The sequence below is a fragment of the Miscanthus floridulus genome, chromosome 17, assembly GCF_019320115.1.
Source record: "Miscanthus floridulus cultivar M001 chromosome 17, ASM1932011v1, whole genome shotgun sequence".
Taxonomy (NCBI): domain Eukaryota; kingdom Viridiplantae; phylum Streptophyta; class Magnoliopsida; order Poales; family Poaceae; genus Miscanthus; species Miscanthus floridulus.
The window spans coordinates 444,657-469,335 of record NC_089596.1 but is presented as its reverse complement, the minus strand read 5'-3'; the positions used below and the strand labels follow the sequence as shown (position 1 = coordinate 469,335).

The 24,679-nt window shown below is 41.6% G+C and overlaps 1 protein-coding gene across 1 annotated transcript; it reads left to right on the top strand.

The window, feature by feature from the left end:
- Positions 1–20,598: 20,598 nt before the first annotated feature.
- LOC136518930 (membrane protein PM19L-like) lies at positions 20,599–21,514 on the top strand. Its single transcript, XM_066512615.1, has one exon. The coding sequence runs from the start codon at positions 20,771–20,773 to the stop codon at positions 21,314–21,316; it is 546 nt and encodes a 181-aa protein (XP_066368712.1). The 5' UTR covers positions 20,599–20,770; the 3' UTR covers positions 21,317–21,514.
- The last annotated feature ends 3,165 nt before the right edge of the window (positions 21,515–24,679 follow it).

Genomic DNA, 24,679 nt, shown 5'->3' with positions numbered 1-24,679 from the left:
CGACTAGATAACAAAAAGAAATATCAAGATACATGGACTTTAATTTTCCTTATGCAGAATCCTTGCTAATAAAGTTTCCTTGATCGACGTGTCTTCTCTTGTTATGCATCCTTGAATTCATCATAAGTCTGGTGATCACGTATACATGTATATCTCCTTTGCTTTAATCTTGATTTCCCCGTATTTTCACGTGAGGAGCTTTCCGACGTCATGTCCCTCTCAAATATATTAAATAATATTTCTTGGTCGGCTCGTAAATATCCCTAATTAGAAGACTTTCTTATTTTTGACATCATTGGTCGATCTCTTCCTTTCTAGGACAAGCCTACCAATTTTTAGTGTAAACACATGCCCCCTAGTTCGGAGTATGAATTTTCATACTTCGAACTATTTTGATCCAATAATCTTCTTTCTCGAGTCAGTGACATCTAATTGCAATACTTAGCTTTGATGACTTACTTGGGTTGACTGTTCATCTGCCCGAGTTTATAACTATAATCGGCTATCAAATCACTAGTAAGAAGCTGAAGAATTCACTGGTAGCAATATTACCTTATTCCAAGCCTCACCTATACATGTGAACTTTAAAGTGTCTATCACGCCATCTTGGGTGGTTGACGAATGGAACAGATTAGAATCCAGTCATCCTCACTTCTCCTGCTCAGAAAACTTGGGTTTTTGAAAGATTTTTAAACTAAAACATAGCTTTGCTCCCCAAATGATTCTCTTAGATCACTCAATGTGCATAGTTCCTCACCAAGACATTGTTTCACCTCTATTTATCCTACTTCTAAAAAGCTTATGTGGAGTTCAGGTAGGGACAAAGTATGTAGCATACTTACCTTGTGCATCGTAAAGTCAAACCCCAGATCCAAGGAGAGAAGTGTCATACTCTTAGATCAAGATGTGCATGTGTGTGGAATATTTAGTGGCTAACCTAATTCTACTATGCTCTCTGAAATATATTTTTCTCTTGTGGAATATTTTTGCGAGAACATGAGTTATCTTAATTCTCATCTCTTTTTATTTTCCTTTTTTTACTTTGGACCTCTTTTGTGATAATCTTTTTATATTTTTGCATAACCCATGTCTCTTTTACAACAACTTTTGAGAGAAACATTATCAAGAACTTGGAGCATTTATTCTGATAAAACCTAGCAAACATTTTTTTGGTCTTCTCATAGTGCAAGAGCAGAACGTTTTGAGGTGGATGAAAAGCATATTTTTGCATACTTCTAGTATAGAAGCAGCACACATATGTAGCGTATATGTGATCTTGATCTTGGGATCATGATAAATCTCTCAACAAGGGTCAACGAGCCTTGACAAAACTCAACACAAAACAAGTAGCTTATGTGGAAGGTTTTTAATGAGACTAATATATGGCTCTGGTAGGAAATCCAACATCATTGAGGAGACAAGCTATTGATTTTAAATTTTTGTAAGAAAATTTCCCAAGTACTTTGCAAAACAAGTAAGGTTTCTTTCATCATACCATATCTCATTCATCAACTACTTAGATAGCATACTTTCCCTATGACAGTTTGTTCACAAGTAGCAGGAAAAGCGAGGAATAAAGAATATATGAACCAACCATAGAAAGGCATGTACCTCATATATGCATGTATGCTCCTTCACTCTGAGTCGATAAGTGCCCCAAACTCTAAGGAGAGCGACGGCTGCTATTTATAGAGTCTTGGGCGTCACCCCCCCTAGACGCGCCCTCTAATGGGCCCAAACACGATACACGGTCCAACGGACCAAAAGACGGTGTTGTAGCACCCTGGCAGATTCTGGATGCAGACTTGTTTCGATGATTCCTGGTGATTCCAAAGGTCTTTTGATGTGAGACCACCTGGATTGGCTTTCTTATCAAATTAGCTTTCCAACCATATGTGGATCATTGAAATGGAGTCCAGATGCGTCCTAGGTGACCAGTTTAAGACAGACTGGTCCTGGAGGCCGAGGCAGACTCGAACTTGAGTTGCTTTGGGCCTCCACCTCGGGGACTCGAACCGAATTAGCCTCGGACCTCCTTCTTGACTTAGACACCCTTGCTAGCCTCCTACCCCTCCATACCATGCGCCAAATATGGTGATATGCATGGGTGTCATGTCCTCATCATCCTCCCCTTCTTGACGAAAAGCTGTCCTCGGTATCGATTGTGCTTGAAACTGATCCTACGCAACATAAAGGAGAACGGGGTTGTGAAGACAAAGGGAACTAAAATAATTATGAGAAGGAACGTGACCATGTTTCCAAGTTTCTAGCATGTCATCTCGCATAAAAATTTCAGCAAGCATGTAGACTCCATGATCCGAATGCACACGATGTATGTCAACACTATCCTACAAAAGATTAGAACTAACCGAAGACAATGCAGGAATAGATGGTCTAGCAGACATAGGTAGCAACCAACAATGCTCCCTTTCTTAGAAGTGAACTTGTTTCTTTGAGGAACATGAGAAAATATTTGTATTATTATGGCTGCCCTCTAAACGATCATAATCTTGTACAACAAAAGGAGAATTCATATTACTACGAATGTATACTTGATGTATCATATATTGTCCCTTGTTGTTATATTTGCCAATAATATGATATGTGTGTTTAGAAAACTAAGGCAAATCAGCATATTTAAAAAGGCTCTCCTCTAAACAATCTAGGTTACATAAAACATCAAATTCAATGTAACTCAAACTATGTAAAGAAGACAACAGTTTGAACTCATCAGTTTTAGTAGCAATATAAATAATATGTTTATTTTCAGCACAAGTGACTGGTTCCAAAACATGTAAAACTGAAGCATCATCAACCAATTCATCTGTATCATAAGGAACTTCAAGCAAATTATCATGGGATAGAGATAAATCAAGAGAGGCTTCCACTAACAATTGCTCTATGATACATTAAAACAATTCTCACCTTCCATGAGTGTAGCACCATAGGCATTACTCATGTTCTCAGCAGTAGTAATAGGTGCATTGTGAAGTGATGGTTCTCAATTTGCATATGAGGTTATGAGCTCCTCATTTTCTTCCATGCCATCCTCTCGCTTATGGACATTATCCTGCAGAAGGTTAGTCATAGCAAGAGGAATAACAACAGACTCTTTCTCTAAATGGTGCACCTCATCATATGAAGTCAAAATAGGAGGTGGATTAACAAATGTTTCTCGCATAAGGAGTTTCATATCATTCCAAGTTTGAGGTTTATCAGAAGGATCTAAAGACTCCCACCAAGATAAAGTAGAATGTCGCAAACACTACCTGCATTTTTTACATTCCTCCTTGGACACATAATGCGAGTAGCAAATATGTTATCTATGGCAATTTCCCACTCCATGTACTCATCAGCACCTATACCATCATAAGTTGGTGGATACAAACAACCTGTCATTGTTAGAAGACAGCAAAAGACAACACAAAAGTATTATCCCTACCAACTACTTAGGTTGTGGACAAGGAAAAATAAGACACTCAACTCTCAAGCGTCTTACCACGGTCTTACAAGTGTTCTTACCAAAGCAACAGGCGGTGCAATCGATCGGTGATTGTGATACCGTTGTAGCTTGAGTGTAACAGTTGCAAGGCAAACCGGTACTTGGTTAGAAGAAAGTGGAGCTTGGACAGGCACAATATAGTAGCAAGGAATAGCAAAATTCACAACTGAATAGCAAAGCTGAATAAGTATTCCAAGTACTTGTCTTAGTTGCTGGCCTACTCACGTTCCAAGTACCAGATGTATCAAGTGATGTGAACAACAAGAATATGATTAGGAACAAGGCAGAAATCAGCACACACAAATATAGCTCAAATGGCGCTCTCTATGTGCTCCTCTAGATATTGTTTCACTTTTGCCCCTCTCTTTTTTCTCTATTTTTGGGCTGTCGTTGTTTTTTTGGGATTCTTTGACTTTTTCTTTTTATTTTTTTGATATTTTTTTATTCACTTAGGTGCACAAAAGAAGTAACCACAAAAAATATGAGCTTACACAAGTGAAAGGCGTGGCCTGTGGAAATTTCAGAAGACGTGCTCAAAATCGACAAAAAACTTGTGACCACAAAAAGAGGATCTTGTGATCAGTTTTTGACCAAAATAAAAATATCTGACCCTGGCAAAGCCAGGGATGGACGGATTCAAAAAAAATTTCTAATCAATTTTGATATATGGAACGTCGAAATCCGAGTTCGTATGTGAAAACTAGACCAGTTTTACAAACTGACTCCGAATTAGAGGATAAAACGGGAACAATGCGCGCAAAATTGGTCACGGCAGCAAGAATTTAATAGAAACAGTGAAGACAAGTATAACAAATTAGATGGCGTGGACTAGGGTTTGATGGATATAAAGGAAACACAGCTAGACTTGAAGGTGTTCATGGATTATGACGAAAAACAAAGGGGAAAACACAAACTGGAGTAAAAAACGATCTAAAACCAGCAACCAGAGCTTGACCTAGGGCACAAACTCAACCACACGACACAAAGACAAAATTGCACGGCACAACAAGGCTATAGGATAGAGAATATGTGGCGGTGTATTTTTTTTGGCTTTTTGTGGACTATAGGTAATGCAAAAATAGTAACAATATAAAGGGAAAAATAAAGTTATCCCAACGGGCAACAAGGGCTCTGATACCACTTGATGTAGACTAGACCCGATCTTCTGAAAGGTATGACAGCGTCGATTGGTGGAGACTCAACATTCATGATCTAGGCTTCGAACCAAGACTAATTCGGACCCCCGCAACCATTACACCACTGCTCCGTTGGTTATCAACCACATGAACATGATTGACCTCGCTGAGAAGGCTTTTCTACAAGCGAATCAAGAACACAAGCAAGAACGGCATAAACACAATCTGAAATTGTAAATAAATATGAGGCTTATGATAACAAGAAGGAGTTCAAGTCTTTATTTGAAAGGACTAATCGCCACAGGCGAACAAGATCAAGAACTGGGGTCCTGGTTCACAGCAAGCAGCCTTGGCGGCACAGTTGCAGCAAAACGATGTCTGTTTCACGAGAAAATCAAGAACTAAACAAAAACCCCAAACCCTAAGGAGAGCAACGGCTGCTATTTATAGAGTCTTGGGCATCACCCCCCTAGACGTGCCCCCTAATGGGCCCAAACACGATACACGGTCCAACGGACCAAAGGACAGTATCGTAGCATCCTGGTAGATTCTGGATGCAGACTTGTTTTGACTATTCGTGTTGATTCTGGAGGTGTTTTGACATGAGACCATATGGATTGGCTTCCTTATCAAATTAGCTTTCCAACCATATGTGGATCATAAAAAACGGAGTCTGGATGCGTCCTGGGTGACCAGTTTAAGACAGACTGGTCCTGGAGGCCGAGGCAGACTCGAACTTGAGTTGCTTTGGGCCTCCACCTCGAGGACTCGAACCGAATTAGCCTCGGACCTCCTTCTTGACTTGGACACCCTTACTGGCCTCCTACCCCTCCATACCATGTGCCAAATATGGTCATATGCATGGGTGTCATGTCCTCATTAGATCCTAGCCACCATATCAATGTTGTTTGAGTATATTCTGAGCACTTTTCGAATACCAGGAGCCAATATCTTTGATGACTTGGGCTATAATTATAATCAGCTATATCTAGAGTTGGAGGTAATAAGCACGAATATTGGCTTTTCCTTGCTATCGGCTATTTGCTATCTACGTGTGACTAGCCGATACCAAACCAATGTGCAAATACCCATCAGCCTCGATGCAGATAATAAAATATTCCGGCCACCATACTAAATGCTATGCCTCCAAGCTAATGAGACATAATATCGTCGGCTTGGCTTGCTTCTATGAGGGGCAATGTGGTAATATTGCTGATGACGGTCATCAATTCCATTGGCTCATCATTAATTTCATTGGCCATCTCCTCCTGCTAACCTTCATCAATGCTTCCTCAACTTTCCTGGCTGATCTCTGTATATATGGTCTTAGAGCCAATTGTGGAGTAGCCGATAGCTGATGGAAGAACTCTGATCAATTCCAGCTTCCAAAGAATTGTCTTGCCATGACCAACATGAAGCAGATCTCTACTTTGATTGATTGTCAAGCACTAACCAAGGCAAATTGACCACGTACTCCTTTGATTTCCAAGCAGTTCAGGAAAACAAGAAGCTTCTAGCCAAATGATTAATTGGTGAAAAATCCCTCTCATGAAGCATGGAGTGAATCCAAAAATGCATGCGGCTGCTACTTCCTTGCTTGATCAGCTGGCTGCTACTTCTGATGAGTCAGTGACCAAATCTCAAAATCATTTGAAAGAAACTAGAGACGTGGGATACCACGTGTCGCCGAATACGCTATCAAAGGTGGCAATGTTGGTGGTGGCATGATAGCACTTGATACATGTGTACCATCAGGAGAAAAACCTAACCCAAACTTGTCCATAGGTAGAGCAGATGGTAAATATTTGGGAACCCAAAACATGGTCAGCTCTTTTTCTGCTCATTGATCGGCTATGCCCCATGTGTTGAGAGAAAAACTGAGAGCCGATGAAAGAGTCCAACGCTTATTTTCTCCAGGTTTACCATTGCTTTCTAAACGTCTATATCTCTATTGTATGTTTTGGCACACCTGTCAGGATTGTAGTCGATGTTATCGGGTGGTGCGCATGTCCATCATTAGCGCACGCGCCACGTCCTGGCGACACGAGTGACGTGGATCTTGCGTTGTGATGTACTCCGGCCAAAGCCCGTGCATACGCCATAGGTGATGAGCATGTGGTTGCTCCAAGTGATGTGCTTAGTCCTACTGTGCCTGACCGATCACTAGGTGTACGTGTTGCATCAGCTGTTCCTAGATTAGGACCAGTCTCGTGCTTAGCAATTGTGACATCTTTTGCATTCTTTATCGACTGCTTCTAATAAAATAACTCCATCAGGCCAAATATCCTTGTTTTTAATTTAAGTGCTGATGTCCCTTCAGCTCCCTAGATGCAATGAGTATGGCCATCGGCATCCTCCTCTGATATTTTATGTGCCTCCTAAAATTGGTTATTACAGGCCGAAACCTCCTGCATCATGTGTGTAAGGCCATGAATTTCAAAATTAGTGGACGATTCTACCCTCCATTTGTTGACGATCATCGTGATACCAGTAGGTCGGCCAACAAGTAGTCTTCATCCAGGTAGAGAGTGATGAGGCAAGCGAATAAAGTTTGACACCTACAGTCAGATGACGAATATGAAATGCATCGGCTCTTATTTTGTCTTGTTATAATTTAGCCTTCAAGTAGCCGATGAATTCATCCAGCTTGCGTTCTCAACCAATTAGCTATAGACTCAGACCACAGCTTATATCCCATTGATCAATCTCTAATGACGATTGCTTAGACTCCACTGCCTTTTGAGCAGTCATTGCCCATTGGCTTCCGTTCGTGGTCATTGGTTCAACACTTAATTCTAGTAAGGTAGTTGTTTCCTGGTTCCTTGATAGGGCCTTGAGAAATCGGCTCAGTGGCAACAGCAACAGGAAGATTAGGACCCATGGAGATGGTTTCGCCAAGTCTGGATATACTATTGTTAATCCTTATTTGCTCGGCCATGCTAAAGCGCACAAGATTTCTACATCAGTATGAAGACAATTTCCTTTTTTCCTCAACCGAGCCAATTAAATGATTAAACCTCTCCTCTTTCTCAAACATTGCATCTCCATGACCAAGTCAAGCAAATAATCATGTTTGTCAGGGACCAGCAAGAATACGATGGAAATTCTATTCATATGCACAATCCACCTTCCAGGCATATAGTCAAAACAATCCTAGGGTGATGCATGCTTGAGCCGATGCTTCATGTGAATTCAATCTTTAACTATACTTTTGAATGCAACAACCAACTCCCATCGGCCGCTCTTGTAAGAATATTGTATTGATTGGAGCCGTTGCATCATCGGCTTCAATTATCACTAGCTTCAACATCCCGGATGTATCATTTTCCTTGGATACGGATCATCAAAACTCTCCTCGTCAATTGCACCTGCTGTCACTAGATCCCAACCAGAGAATAAATAATATGAATGGACCGAGCTTATGACCTCATGCATATCTGTAAGCATTCCATTGACAGTTTCCACTGATCGCTGCTCTCCAAGATGATATAGTATAATAGGATCAATGCTGAATCTTTCTGGTCACCCACCAATATATTCATATATATCAGCTCTGTCAGCTCTTGATAAGGATGTATACTCTACAGCCGATATACTGAAAAGCCATCGTATTCACTCGACAATGGCAACTGAGATTCAGCTGCTCGCTATGATTTTTAGATGTAGTTGAAATTGGTCTTGGAGCTTGACTTGTCGTCCGTTGATGCCAGATGTTGAGGCCTTGATGGATAATGCCTTGGTAGATGGCCGAATAAACTCTGACATCGACCTTTTGTTGTAGATGAAAAAATTCAGCTTCATCATGATTTAGAAGCTAATAGAATATCTAAAAAGCATTGACTTCCAATCAAACGATTATGCTCCCACCGGGCGTGCCAGAAACGTGTGTCAACACAGAATTTTGTTCCGTGCCGAGAACACACGTAGCAAGCTGAAAGGGTCCGCTCGATGGAGCTAGAGATCCGCCTAGCTTCAGCGCAAGGGTGGTCAATCCTGCGCACTCCTCCTGAGACGTGCCAGTCAATTTGACCCTGCAATTGACAATGAGAGAAAGCTTATCAGTAATTAAGGGCGAAACATGCCGGTGTTGCTAGACAGTCCCGAATGTGTGGCTCTAAGAGCCGATGTGAAAGGAGATCGACTAAATAGCCGATTCTAGCATATTCATAAGAATAAATCGGTTAAAGCTCATGGGGTTGTGTAAGAAGAATCAGTTATCATTATGAATGTCGTTGTTTAAACAAATACTGGTCACTGGCAAAAAGATATCAACAGTAATTAGTTCATGCTAAGCCAATGACTACAAGTAATCGAACTCCTTTATAAAAGAAACAGTTCATCATCATTCAACCATTTAATAGAAATAAATCTAATAAACATATTAGATCTCATCTATCGTTATGACCAGTGGGGCATGAGGCAGAATCATGCAGGCTGTAGAAACAATAATAGACTCGACGACCCTAACTTATTACTAATATTAGTGGGACATGAGGCAGAATCATGCAGACCGTAATACAATAACAAGATTATGGGGCTAACACATCTTTCAACCTATCACAACTTCAATGATCTCCTGATGCAAATTGTTCGTGAAAGCACTCGATATTGGCTAAAATAGCCGATTCAGGCATAGCGCACAGTTAAGGTCATACCCTCTCAACAACAGATCTACCAAATAACAATCCCTACTCCATGGTGCTAACAGTGGGGTGTGAGGCAGAATCACATAGGCCATGATAACGGGACATGGAACAGTTTTCGCTAACCAATAGATCTACTCAAGATCAAATATGCCTTAACCGCACACTATGCACGATCAAGATTGATGTAAAACAGCCGATAAAACATAACTCATCGTTTAAAGTACAAATTAGATCAGTTTTTAGATTAACAAACGATGGATTAAAAAGGATATAAGGCCGATTTAGATCAATCCCAATCAGGCGAAGTGATATTGCTGTAATTAAATAAATAATGGAAGCAATAAGTAATATCGGTAACTTAATGAATCTATCCGAAGAAACGCCACCCTTAGATAAAGCCGATAATTTGACCTTGATCTAGTTTATGCAGTGGGGGTCAACCGGATCGATGCAGCCATACTTGAACTAGGCAAGAATCGATAACTAACTTATACCAGAGTCGCAGTGGAGGTCAACTGGATTGGTGCAGCCGTATGAACAGAGGTATAAGCCATGACGGTACTTACAACAAGCAGTGGAGGTCGACCGGATCGATGCAGCCGTACTTGCTGAAGAACTCATCGAGATCTACTCTACTCCTACTCCTAAGGGGTGCCCGGAGCCGAAAAAGTAAATGACTTGTATATTAGATTGATTGTGTGTCTTATGCCGGGGTCCAATATTTATACCCGGGGCTGATAAGAGTCCTAAACAAACATGACTAGATAACAAAAAAAAGAAATATTAAGATACATGGACTCTAATTTTCCTTATGTAGAATTCTTGCTGATAAAGTATCTTTGACCGACGTGTCTTCTCTTGTTATGCATCCTTGAATTCATCGTATATGCGTATATGCACGCCGATCTTTACTTGGTTTTTGCATGCACCACATAACAATCCTTGACTCGTCTTAGTGTTGTCATTCTTTTCATTGCTTCTTATGGATACGGATGCTTTCCGTATTGCATGAGACTTGAATGGATGAGGCCAAATATTAATTTGTCGTGCGTGCATAAGCACCCCTGACAACCGACATACAAGTCACGTGATGCACATCTTGTCTCTCCTTGCCAGGTATTAAATAATCTTTCCTTCCAAACATATTAAACATGGTCTCTTACTCGGCAATGAATACCAATTTGGTCTCTGGCTCGTATGACAGCTGGACTCGTCTCATTTAATTCCTAGCTTTCTCAGGCACATGCTTACGTACAGCAGCATGCCAGCCAATGATAGTCACGTACTTGGAGATGCTTCCCCTCGCAATACATATCATGCACACGATTTGATTAGCTTGATTAATAATATATATATTTCGGCTAGCTTCCTCTTCTTCATGTACACGAGCACCATTTGCATATATCCATATATCAACTGAGCCAAATAGGAATAGACGTGGCCAAATTTCTTAATTGGCCATTCGTGTAAATAGTTAGACATAAGTCTGGTGATCACGTATACATGTATATCTCCTTTGCTTTAATCTTGATTTCCCCGTATTTTCACGTGAGGAGCTTTCCGACGTCATGTCCCTCTCAAATATATTAAATAATATTTTTTGGCCGGCTCGTAAATATTCCTAATTTTCACGTGAGGAGCTTTCCGACGTCATGTCCCTCTCCGACGGAAGAAAAAAATAAAGGAAATCCTCGAGGCCTCGCTTGCTCTACGTGAGATTCGAACCCAACACCTCTCTTCTCGCGCGTAGGTACATTACCAACTCAACTGCACACCACTTGTGACGGAGTCATGTGCGCTCTCCTTTTGAATAGACTCGTGGGAGACCTTTAGTCCCGGGTAAAAGATCTTTAGTCCCGGTTGAAGACACCAACCGGGACTAAAAGGTCACCCTTTAGTCCCGGTTGGTGTTACCAGCCGGGACTAAAAGTTGGTAAACTTTTACTCCGGGTTGGTGACACCAACCGGGACTAAAGATGACTTTTAGTCCCAGTTGGTATTACGAACCGGGACTAAAAGTCCTTTAGTCCCGAACGCAAAAAATATCAAGACTAAAGGCTAAAATCGAAGTGGGTGAAAGGTCTGTTTTCTAGTAGTGCTCGTAAATATCCCTTAATTAGGAGACTTTCTTGTTTTTGATATCATCGGTCAATCTCTTCCTTTCTAGGACAAGCCTACCAATTTTTAGTGTAAATAGTTGCATTTGCAACCAAACACCCAGAAGAATGATACGTCCAGCTTCTTTCCATTGAGCAACTCATAAGGGATCCTGCCAAGAAACTTTTGAAGAAATAGGAGATTGGATGCATAACATACGGTGTTGATAGCTTCTACCCATAGAGCTTCGGGTGTATTGTACTCATCAAGCATAGTTCTTGCAAAGGTGATAAGTGCCCGGTTCTTTCTCTCTACTACACCATTTTGTTGAGGAGTGTATGTTGCGGAGACCTCATGCTTGATCCCTACTTCATCACAATATGCTTCAATGTTTGTGTTGTCAAATTATTTTCCATTATCACTTCTTATCTTCTTGAGCTTCACTTTAAATTTATTTTGTGCTCTCTTGGCAAACTTCTTGAAACATGCGACCACTTCGATCTTGTCATGAAGGAAGAACACCCAAGTATATTTAGAGTAGTCATCAACTATCACAAGACAATAGAGATTTCCTCCCAAACTCTTATAAGTTATTGGTCCAAATAGATCCATGTGAAGAAGCTCTAGCACTCTTGTTGTTGGCATGTAAGCTTTTGTTGGATGAGTGTTTGCAACTTGCTTACTGGCTTAACATGCACTACAAAGCTTGTCTTTCTCAAATTTCACATCATTCAAATCTCTCACCAATTCATTCTTCATTAGCTTCTTGAGTGAGCTCATCCCAACATGTGCAAGTCTTCTATGCCATAGCCACCCAAGTGATGTTTTGGTGAATAAGCATGTCTTCAAATTTGCATCTTCGGAGGTGAAATCCACTAGATATAGGTTGTTGTATCTAAAACCTTTGAATATAAATTGACCATCATCTTTCTTTGACACAACCACTTCCTTCTCGGTAAACAAACATTGAAAGCCAAGATCACACAATTGACCAACGGATAGCAAGTTGAAACTCAATGAAGCAACATATAGCACATTTGATATTGAATGATCATTTGATATTGCAACTTTGCCCAATCCTTGAACTTTGCCCTTTGAATTATCACCAAATGTAATTCTTTCTTGACCATCTACTTCTTCATCTAGTGAGGTGAACATACGAGGATCACCGGTCATATGTTGAGTGCAACCACTATCAATAACCCAATGACTTCCACCGGTCTTGTAGTTCACCTACACACAAGAGATCAACCTTATTGTTTAGGGACCCAAACTTGATGAGGGCCCTTGACTTTCTCAACAAGTGACTTTGCAACCCAAATTTGTTTAGGCATATTCCTGTTGGGTGGACCTAAGAACATAACTTTCATTTTTCCACTAGAATTCTTTCTAAGCATGTAGTGAGCATTGAAGGCAAAGGGTCTAGCATGCTTGGGCAAGGGTTGTGGTGGTGGAGTTTGACACTCATGGATAAAGTGACCTTGTCCACACTCAAAACATCTCTTTGGCTTAGGCTTTGACTTGTATTGTTGTTGATGTTGAGCTTGAGCTTTCTTCTCTTGATTTGCCAAGTACCCAATACCACTTCTAACCATTTTCATCACGGTGTTCATGAGTAGCTCACTTTGAAGATATTAGCCTCTTGTGAACTTGCTCAAACCGGTCTTGAGATGTTCTTTCTCTAACATGAGCTTCTTGTTTTCTTCTCTAAGTTCATCATGATTTTTATCCATCTTGAGTATCGTGTTCTCTTCTTTAAGCATCTCATTCTCAAGAGCTATATCATAATCATTGTCAAGATTCTCTATCACAATTGTGTTTGTGGTTGATAGCTTTTCAAGATCTTTCTTGAGCTTTTGATTCTCATTCTTGAGCTTGGCATAATCATCATAGTTGTCGGACTCAACCACTTTCTTGCCTTTGCTACTAGAACCTTGCTCAATGCTCTCAATAATCAAGTCATCACATGATGTAGCTATATCAATCTTAACAATATTGTTAGTAGCATCATGTGGCTCATTGAATAATAACTCATGAGAAAGAACAAGATTGTCATGATTAATCTTAAGATTGGTGCACCCTTCCTTTAGCAAATTGTAACTAGTGGTGAGCTCATTATGTATCCCCTCAAGTTTATCATGTTTTTCTCTAAGCTCCTTTTTAGAGGATTTGAGCTCCTTGAGTTTGGATGACACAATTTTATTTTCTTCTCTAAGCTCAACACTAGCTTTTTCAGCTATGTCATACTTTGCTAAGAGTGAGTCCTTCTCAAGTTCTAGCTTTTCATTTTTAGCTCTTGTCTTTCTAATGATTTAAGTGTATTGGTTTAGCAACTTGACAAGATCATCATAAGAAGGTGATTCAAATTCTTCATCGCTATCACTATCACTACCACTTTCATCATTGCTAGCATTATCATCACCACTACTATCATCATCATTTTGTACCTTTCGTTCACCCTTGGCCATAAGGCATAGGTGTGTAGAGGATGACGACGGCGGTGTCGGTGAAGATAGTGAAGAATCAATCGCAAGAGCGGCCACCTTCTCGTTCTTATTCTCACTTTCATCATCAGATGAGCCACTTGATGATTCAATATCCGTGAGCCAATCACCAACAATGTATGCCTTGCCATTCTTCTTCTTCTTGTGAAATTCCTTCCACTTGCCATCATTCTTCTTGTATGGCTTGTTCTTCTTCTTCTCATCATCATTTTCATCACTTGAGTCATCTTTCTTGCCCTTGTACTTGTCTTTCTTAGGTTTGGGGCATTGATGAGCTAGATGACCAAGTTCTCCACAATTATAGCAAACCATTTTGAAGATGGGCTTCCTTCTATTACTAGTGAAGATTTTTTTCTTCTTACTATCAAACTTGACACCATTCTTGTTTAGCTTCTTGAGCATCTTGGTAGTTCTTCTCACCATGAGAGCAAGACTTGCATCATCAATCTCATCATCACTTGAGCTATCATGATCAACTCCTGCTTTGCCCCTCTTCTCTTAGCTAGCCTTGAATGCCAAATCTTTCATCTTGGTGGAAGAAGAGCCATCTTGTGGAGTGATGTGCATGTACATCTCATGTGCATTGATCTTCCCAAATATTTGAGTTGGTGTAGTGGTGGAAAGATCACCTTGATGAAGCACCATCATAATATGCCCATATTTGTCAATGGGGAGGACACTCAAGATCTTTCTCACAACATCAGAGGGTTGTATTTGTGTGAGTCCTAGCCCATTGACTCCTCTACAAGAACATTCAAGCGTGAATACATCTCATTAACACTTTCTCTAGGAAGCATCTCAAATGAATTAAGCTTTTTCATCACAAGATGGTAGCATTCCTCACGCTCACTCTTGGTTCCCTCATGGAGCGCACAAATGTCCGACCATAGTGCATGGGAATCTTTGTGGTTCTGCACACGATTAAAAACATCCTTGCAAAGACCTCTAAAGAGGGTATTTCTAGCCTTTGCATTCCACTTCTCGTAGTTAACTTCATCGCCTTGAAGGTTGGCGGGATCCTTAGGTTTTGGGAAGCCTTGTGAGGTGGTTCTAAGAACTCCAACATCTAAAGCCTCTAAGTATGCCTCCATGCGAATTTTCCAATAAGGAAAATCATCTCCCTCAAAGATAGGAGGGGGTTCATCCCCGTGGGACATCTTGCTCTTGGTGGTTAAGCCTAATTTTGGGAGCATGAGGCTTTGATACCAATTGAAGGGATCAAGATGCCCAAGAAGGGAGGTGAATTGGGCTAATTCTAAATTTTTGCAATACTTAAGTCCTACACTTAGCCTATTTCATCCCTTGTGCCTAAAATGTGTTTCTATTGTTTTCCCGCACAAAAGTTTTGGACCCTAGGTTCCAATCCTACTCTAGCATGTCAATTCTAGGAATGCAAAGACATGAAATGAATTGCTCAAATGTAAATACTCAAAGTAAAGAGAGGAAAAAGAACACGGCGATGTTTTCCCAAGGTATCGAAGAGTCGTCACTCCCCACTAGTCCTTGTTGGAGCACCCGTGCAAGGGTGTAGCTCCCCCTTGATCCACGCAAGGATCAAGTGCTCTGTATGGGCTGAATCTTTGACACTCCATCACGGTGAATCGCCCATAACCACTCACAAAGTGACTTGGGTCATCCACACGCTCCGCTAGATGATCACCAAGCTCCCAATCACCACCGAGCTATCTAGGTGATGGCGATCACCAAGAGTAACAAGCATAAACACTCACTTGACCAAGACAAGCCTAATGAGTAAGGTGGATGCACACTTGCTACTACCTATGCACTAATGAGGTCCTTAATCTTGGATTATCAAATCTCAATCACCCCACTAGGTTCTTGCTCTCCCTTGCACTCCAAAGGTGTTTCTCAACTAAACAAATGGGCAAGAGACCTCCTATAGACGAGTGAAGTAAGTATTTATACCCCCTCATTCAAAACATAATGTTTGGAGGTTGAGTCATCACTCTGTGGGATGACCGGACGCTCCGATCAGGGTGACCAGACGCTCTGGTCAGTTGTACATGCCAGTGTGTCAGAGAGAGTCATTAAGTTCTGACCAGACTCTGACCAGCATCCGGTTAGAACCCACCGGACGCATCCGGTCAAGAAAAATACCTCTCTAGAACCTCTCTAGAGTCGACCGAATGCAGGCACCCCAGCATCTGATGCTCCTCCACTCAGCATCCGGTCAGTACCAGACGACTACAGTTGATTGACCGAACTCTGACTAGTGTCTGGCCAGCACACACCGGATGCATTAGGTCAAGAAAAAAACCTCTCTAGAGTGGACCAGACACAGGCACCCCAGCGTCCGGTGCACCTCCACTCAGCGTCCGATCAGTACCAGACGACTACAGTTGATCAAATGAACTGACCGGACTCACCTTCCAACATCCGGTCACAACCAGACTAGCGTCCGATCAGTACCAGACGACTACAGTTGATCAAATGAACTGACCGGACTCACCTTGCAGCGTCCGATCACAACCAGACCAGCGTCCGATCAGTCATTTGACCCTCCATTCACTTCCAACTCGAAATCCTATGTGAATGAAGTTGACTCCAATTGATCTTAGGGCTATTCCTGAGCTACCTAGTGCTAGGTTTAACAAGTGTGCACCACACCTAACCCACTAGACTTACCTAGGTCAAGCTACTAGTCCATACCCCCCTTAATAGTATGGCCAAATGAAAAAACAAAGTCCTAACTACTCTAAGTGTCACTTCAACTCCAAATGACACTTAGAACTAGCGTCCTTAACCTTGTCGTCTATCCTTTAAAAACCAAAATGAATTCCATTAACAGGGGCATGACAACCATGATTGCCCAATCAATTTCCATTACCATGACCAAACTCAAATTGCCTCTACAAAACACACGTTAGTCATAGTAACCTCATGTCGTCATTAATCACCAAAACCCAACTAGGGGTCTAGATGCTTTCAAGGAGCACACGGCTGAGCGACGATCGAACTCTCAGCACCCGTTCACTCCCTTCACCAGAGACTTGGGATCCTTTCCCTCTCTCGCCTATTTATAACCCCTACTGCAAACCAAGTGTCGGTAACACGAGCAACAACAAACTGGACATAGGGATGTTCCGCCCGAACCAGTCTAAACCCTTGTGTCCTCTAAGCACACCATCCGAGCCAGATGCGCAAATACAAATTTACTAGTCGGTGGTCCAAAACACCGACAATACTAGTTTAATAAGTGTTGTTTTCAAGATAACAACTAATTAGCATGATAGTTAATTAACTAAAAATGCTTTGTGAAGCGTAACCCTAATTGTACCATGAAGGCAAGTTGTATTCAACGTTCTTAGATTAGTTTAAGCTCTGCTATGCACTTGTGTGTCTTTCATCATGCATCATGTCATGCATTCCATCATGTTAAGCAAAGTATCATTTATTACGTGTAGTGCATACGAGAGTGGGAAGGCTCGTGATGATCAAGTTTCGGAGGAGGTCCATCCACCAGTGGTGTTGGTGCCATGTCTAACTAATTGGATCTTTCCATGGAAACTAACCTTCTCTGCAACGCAGGCAAGCTCCGGTGCATACCACCCTTCTGTATTTATAAATCCTTATTACACTCTACATCTTGTGAGATATGCATTAAGTAATTAGGAGTTGGTCGAATACCATTGCTGCATGATTGCTTGATATACAGGTATCCTTAATTATACCCTGCCAGTATGAATAGGTTGTTTCCTCTTATGCTTAGTAATGTTAGACTTCGATAGAAGTCGAATGATGGCTTCATCATTTGTGAGAAATAGGTTTTACCTTGGTTCTTCTCAAGCTCGGTTGATGGGTCATGAGAATACCATGAATATGATAATATTTAAATTAAGACCGAGCGGGTGGCTTGCATCGTGAAATGAATCAGTGTAGTGCTCCACCTATGTCGATTAATGACCGTCCGTTGTAGACCTATGTGTGTCGAGACTTTGCAGTACTGGCCACATACTCCGGTAAGCCTAAGACCCTGGCTATAGTAAGCTTTTCTACAAAAGATAGTTCTTGCTTCAAACTTTCCTTTGATACCAGCATGCCCTTGGAGCCTTTTCTTTTGGTCGGGTAAGACTTGTTGAGTACCCTCAAGTACTCAGGGTTTATTAACCCCTGTTGTAGGATCTGACTTGTGTTGTTAATCGAGGTCATGTCAGTGGGCACGACATGATCTGACGTTCCCTCCTACCTTAGGTGCTTCTCCCTAGTTGTTTCTGTAGTTCTCCTCACTTTTTGAAACTTAAGTTAAGTTTTACTTAATCATGTTTTGTAAACTAATGTTATAAGTCTTCCGCACTTTGATATATGATATTTTTGTACAAACTGTTGTAATGTTTGTGGTAACTCCATGTTGATCTTGTATGAGTTGTAAAATATGGATGATTCGGAGTTCCCCGAGGACACCCGATAGACTACCAGAGTTATCTGGCTCTCATGTGCAGCAGTCAGACGCCTTTAGAACAATAACATGTGCATGTGGGCCATATAATTTGGGTGGTTCTGCCACATGAATCATCAAAATCTAACGGATATGGATTATCCGCAAATTCTATGCGGATTACCCAATGTTTAGAATCTGATATACGGTAATTTCTATTCCAAGACTAAAACCTAGAGGAATTTTGGATTTCAAGAAAAGCTTGTTAGTTGAGAACTCTTACTTTTGTGACGTGGTTGTTGGATGCTCTAGATTTTGAATTGAGATCTTACTGGTTGTTATTACATGTTGGCTAATAACTTATCGTTTGTGAATGAAGATATCTTATTAAGTGTCGTTAGTTCTGTTGGTGTGATAGTCACAACTTAGAATGCAATGTAGGGTTATTTTCTACTAATGTTATTGGCTTTTACTAAATTAATTCTTGACAAGCATATAATTCTTTATGTATGCACATATTACTCAACCATTTAAATTCGCCTCTAATCCGTTTCCACTCCATCTTCGCACCAGTCCCAACATTGAAAAATCCGCATTCGACATCCTCGTCCGTGTATTATCCGCTCTGATCTGAATTCGACAAAGAAAAACATATAGGTATATGGCAAACGCATTGTCCCCTCCAATCCGTCTAATTCAACTTCGTCACGCTATCGCCACTAATTTGCCTTGTTTCTACCCCGTCCAACCGCCATCCTTCTCGTCTTCGCCGGCAGCAGCGCTACTACCGCTTTGCCTTCTGCCCCTGTGCTCGTCACCATCGTCAGGCCGACGACCTCTCTAAGCTCGACGGATCTAGGTAAGCCCATGAACCCCAAACCCTGAATCCTAACCCTACACTGTAATCTTGTTGGCATCGGAGAAGAAGGCTATCATGGTATCCTTAGATTGGGCAGAAAAATACGAGTGAGCGTAAGTTTTGAATCACTCGAGTGAAGTTTAACTCTACTCTTCTTTTAATGTCCGTTTGCGTGCTTAAAGGATAATGCTTTTCGCTGCATACATATGTCATGTTTGGTATGGTTTTGGGGAGAAACGTTTTTCTATAATAAATTGTACAAATGTAAGAAAACTACTATTAGATTAAATTAAGTCTATCTTAGTATATAAATAAAAGACGTGGAAAGAAACGTCGGGTTTAGCTTATTTTGACCATAAGTTGTGCTTATAAGAATTTCCGTTGTGTACTTAAAGGACGATGTTTTTCGCTGCATCCATATGACATGTTTGGTACGGTCGTGGAGAGAAACATTTTTTTAATAAGTTGTACAAATATAAAAAAAAACTACTATCAAATTAAACAAATCCGACCAAACTTCCGTGTTTTAGTATAAATGAAAAGCCGTGGAGACCGAAGAGATGCATGTATGGCTACGAAAAGGCTTAAAACATTGCCATTTTGCAGCGGTTTCTAGGTTAGTCTATTTTGACCATGGCTCCGTTCGGCTTGCTGAATCTTGGCTGAAACTGGCTGAAAACACTGTTCTGACTGAATTATTGTGAGAGAAAAATACTGTTTCGGCTAAAAAAATAAGCTGAACAAGTCGAATATGGGGTAAGCCGAACGGAGCTCATAGGTTGTTTGGCCCTGTTTGGTTGCGTTGCAACCACTTATTCTTGTCTCTTTTTATCTCACAGAGCAATCGTTTATTTTGAACCGAAGAGGGCTTTATAAGTTGTATATTGTGTCAAACCTTTTTCTTTTCTTTTTCCGTGGGCCAGAGGAGGGTGCGGTAAATTGTGCCACGCAAAACGAGAGAGAAGCGAAGCGATTGGATCCATCTATCCATTCATTCGTGGCAAGCTGAGGTGAGGTGCGTGGCGTGGTGGGCTTGGACGATGAAAGTGGGGAAATGCATGCGTAGAAGAGCTACTGCTGCTAGCTTAGGCCCTTGTCGACCGGTCTGATTTATATGACTAATTTATTGTGAGAGAAAAATACTATTTCACGATTAATGTGTAAGGATTAAAACCGACATAATAGCACGAAAAGAACCTTTGTTGGTGACTGCCACTGCCCACTGGTGAGTCAGTTCAGTGTGCGGCTTTAGCTGGTTGGCTGGCTAGCTTGGCTACCTTTACGTAGTACATGAGAGGAAGAAAGAAAGCCCCAGAAGAGGCTAGGTGGAGGGGCGGAGCGGCACGTGTCCCACCACCTGTACATCTCGCAGAACACGTGGCGGGTCTCGGTAGCAGCTCCGTCTCGTTATTTATGTGTACTCGGAAGGAGCCGCCAGCAGCAGAGGCAGAGCATACACTCACTCCCGTCAATTCCGATCCTCACAGTCACCGACCAGCATCCCAAATTTCCCAATTCGACCGATCCCCCGGTTAATTCCTTGCTTCTCTTCTTCTTCCTTAGCTTGCCACCAGCCACCTAAGTGAAGGCGTGAAGCTAAGCTAAGCTCAACAATACTAGTAGAATAATAATGGCGGGTGGCATGATGGTGGGTCGCACGATGCTGGCACCCCTTCTGGTGCTGAACCTCATCATGTACATCGTGGTCATCGGTTTCGCCAGCTGGAACCTGAACCACTTCATCAACGGGCAGACCAACTACCCGGGCGTCGCCGGCAACGGCGCCACCTTCTACTTCCTGGTGTTCGCCATCCTGGCCGGGGTGGTGGGCGCCGCCTCCAAGCTGGCCGGGATCCACCACGTGCGCTCCGCAGGGCGCGGGGACAGCCTCGCCGCCAGCGCGGCCTCCTCCCTCATCGCCTGGGCTATCACGGCGCTCGCCTTCGGCCTCGCCTGCAAGGAGATCCACGTCGGCGGCCACCGCGGATGGCGCCTCAGGGTGCTGGAGGCCTTCGTCATCATCCTCGCATTCACGCAGCTGCTCTACGTGCTCATGCTCCACACCGGCCTCTTCGGCGGCAACCAGTCGCACGCCCACGGCGGATACCCCGCGGCGGCGGATCACTATGCTGGCGCAGGTGCAGGCGGCGTCGACAAGCCCACGGCCAGGGTCTAATTAAACTAATAAAACCACTCCTTGTCCAGCTCATGCATATGAGCATGAATGTATCTTAATTCTGTCGTCGTCTCGTATGTATATATACCGTATACACGTGTGCTCTCTTCACTACGTATGGTAGTATATTATGTATGCAGTATGCTCCATCATCAGCTTGCTTAATTACTTCTGTATCTGTATGTAATGTGTGTGTACGTACCTGCGCTGTACATGCATTGTCCTACGGTTCTTTCTTTATTTGGACGATCGACGCATGATGCAGGTGTCTGAGATGAATTTGCATCGCATCCGAAAATTCAATTGTACTGTTTGAATGACTGACGAATTTGCATCGCATTCGAAATCTGCCGTCTAAATTCTGCATAAATCGGTAGCTCGTTGTCGGCTACCACTTGTGCTCATTGTCGGCTACCACTTGTTTTCATGCACAACCATCTTGCGACTCTACTAATGAGCGAAAAAAGTTGTTTCCGCAACTTCCTATTTTCGAGAAGTTACAAATTATGTACGCAATTTTTGCGTATAACATTTTGCCAAACAAAACTATCACACCGTATTTTTGAGAAAACTGTAAAGCTATACTCAACAATTTATTTGTATAAATTTTTGCGGAAACAATTTTTAGAATGTAAAGTTATACTCACAACTTATAAAATTTTGCGGAACAAAACTATCACAATTTATATGTATAAAATTTTGCGGAACAAAATTTAGCATCATTTCCTAGTTATTTTTTTACATAGTTTTATATATAACCTACCGTGACAACTTCTCTACAGGACATTTATAACCCAACTTATCGTAACAATTTTGTCTATATATAAAATTTGTAGTCTAAATTTTGCGAATAACATAACCTAGTAGACATTTGTAAACCAACTCATCATAACAATTTTGTCTCTATAAAATTTGAAGTAAAATTTTTGTCTAGCAAATTCTACCAATAACGTAACCTACGCAAGTCAGAACTTGTTTCAGACAAACTTCTAAATTTTAAAAATGCTTAGTCAATAGGTTAATATGAAAAAAGAAAAAGAAAAAGGAGGGAGAGAGCTAGGAGCCTGATTGCTTGGTAGCTAAATTTTGGTGGTTAAAGCTTCAACGAGCTAAATTTTTGGCTTCTTGGTTTGTGTGGCAGAACTACCTAAATTATATTGTCCATATGCATATGTTATTGTTTTTAAGACTTCTAACTGCTGCACATGAGAGCCAGATAACTTGGATAGTCTATCGGGTGTCCTCGGGGAACCCCGAATCATCCATATTTTACAACTCATACAGGATCAACATGGAGTTACCACAACATTACAACAATTGGTACAAAAATAATTTACATCGGAGTGCGGAAGACGTATAACATGAGTTTACAAAACATGTTCAAGTAACAACTTAACTTAAATTCTAAAAGATGAGTAGGACTATAGAGCAACTTAGATGAAGCATCTAAGGTGGAAGAGATGACCCGTATATGTCAAGCCCACCGACATGACCTCGATTAACAACATAAGTCAGATCCTGCAACAGGAGTTAACAAACCCTGAGTACTTGAGGATACTCAACAAGTCTTACCCGACTAAGAGAAAAGACTCCAAGGGCATGCTGGTATCAAAGGAAAGTTTAAAGCAAGAACTACCTTTTGTAGAAAAGCTTACTATAAGTGGATCCTTACTTTCAATGTTTTAGTTGAGTATTAAGTCATTTTCAGTATCCAATTTGCACATAATCTAAATCAATCACTTCTTTAATTATCTCATCTCATATCCATAAGTAACCATGTTTCATTGATTAACTATGATGTAGAGCAGAGAATCGAGTCTTCTTCTCCGAGAAGTAGCAGCGATTCGAATCGATTTGGTCTAGCGGGGATTTCCTTACCACACGACATATGTAGGTCCTAGACCTACATATATCAACCTTCACTCGAATCCTCCAAAACGAGAACGGATTCGTGCCACCCGAGAATACAGTACTCCAACGCCGTACGTCATCTTGATGTTTTTGTAGGGTGGGTACACGCTACTCTCGCCATCTCTACACTTCCAGTGTGCGGTTATCCTTTCTCGTATTGGAATAGCCAAGATGTTAGGCTTACCGGAGTATGTGGCTATTGACGGTCACTAACATCAATTATAAACCACCAACATAACCTGTATTTATACTTAATTCCATCACCAAACATAGGTATAGGGGTTTAAACTAATAAATTCCACGAGTTTTAGTGAATCTGTGTTTTCAGCAGGGTTTATCTAGTAAACTGTCAGGGGGACCTATTTGTCAAAGAAAATTATGGAATTTCACAGCGTAAACAGCGTGGAAAGATTCTAGAAGACTCAAAGAGGCTCTCCACTGAAGTAGACCCCGAGGGGCTACCATGTGGGGCCAACCGGCCCCACCTATAGGCCGCCCGGCCCCTAGGCCCACCTATCAGCCTCCATGTCACAATGTCGATTCACCACCGCCTCCTAGGTTGTATCTACGCTGTCCTTTAAGTCGGTTTGATCCAAGGGCTCACGTTGGACGCTCCGGCCTATATATATCAGCCCCTGCCACCCTCCCTAGAGCCATCCTAAAACTTTAATTCATGTCATGAGGATCAGAGCCAGCTATCAAGAGAAGATTGATCCTCCATAGGATCTAGTTTTATAAATAGAAATAGTGAGATAGAGAGTGGGAGAAGAGTTTGGAGGAGGTGCCAGCCTGTCGGTGCTCTCTCTATGGCTTATACCTAGGCGGATTCAAGTTCTATCTAAGCTTGTGTCTGAGACTTCTCTGGTAATCAACTTCTGATTCAAGTAAGCATCTTGTTTATATTGTTCTTCAGGTTCACAACTCTCTTTTGAGTGTTTTATTCTCTTTCTAGGGGGAGTAGAGTATTAATTGTAAGTGTAAGCGTGATGCTTAGACTTAGATTAATCATGGATGCACCCTACATTACGGAAGGTGGTAGATCGCGTGAGTGACATAAGTTCTATATAGCATGTACTATATAGCTTCCTCCACCTTCTGTTTATAGGCGCACGTAGGACGCGGTTGCGAAGGAAAGCATCCTCTGCTGGTGTCTTTTCCTAGTAATGTCCCCAATTCAATAGTAGAAGACATAAGCTTACCCAAGTCAGAACTAGATAACTTTAGTTATCCTCTCTATGTTCCTATTTATCCTATCCTTATTGCTACTCTTAGTTAAGTTAGACCGTAATTAGTCTCATACGTTTCCCTATGGATATGATACTTGGAATACCTCTGGGTGAAAGCTACAGTAGTTTTCGTGCGCTTACGGATTTATCTGTGTGCGTTAAATATACCAGCAAGCTTTCTGGCACCGTTGCTGGGGAAACAGTTGCTGAATTAACTACAAGCCTA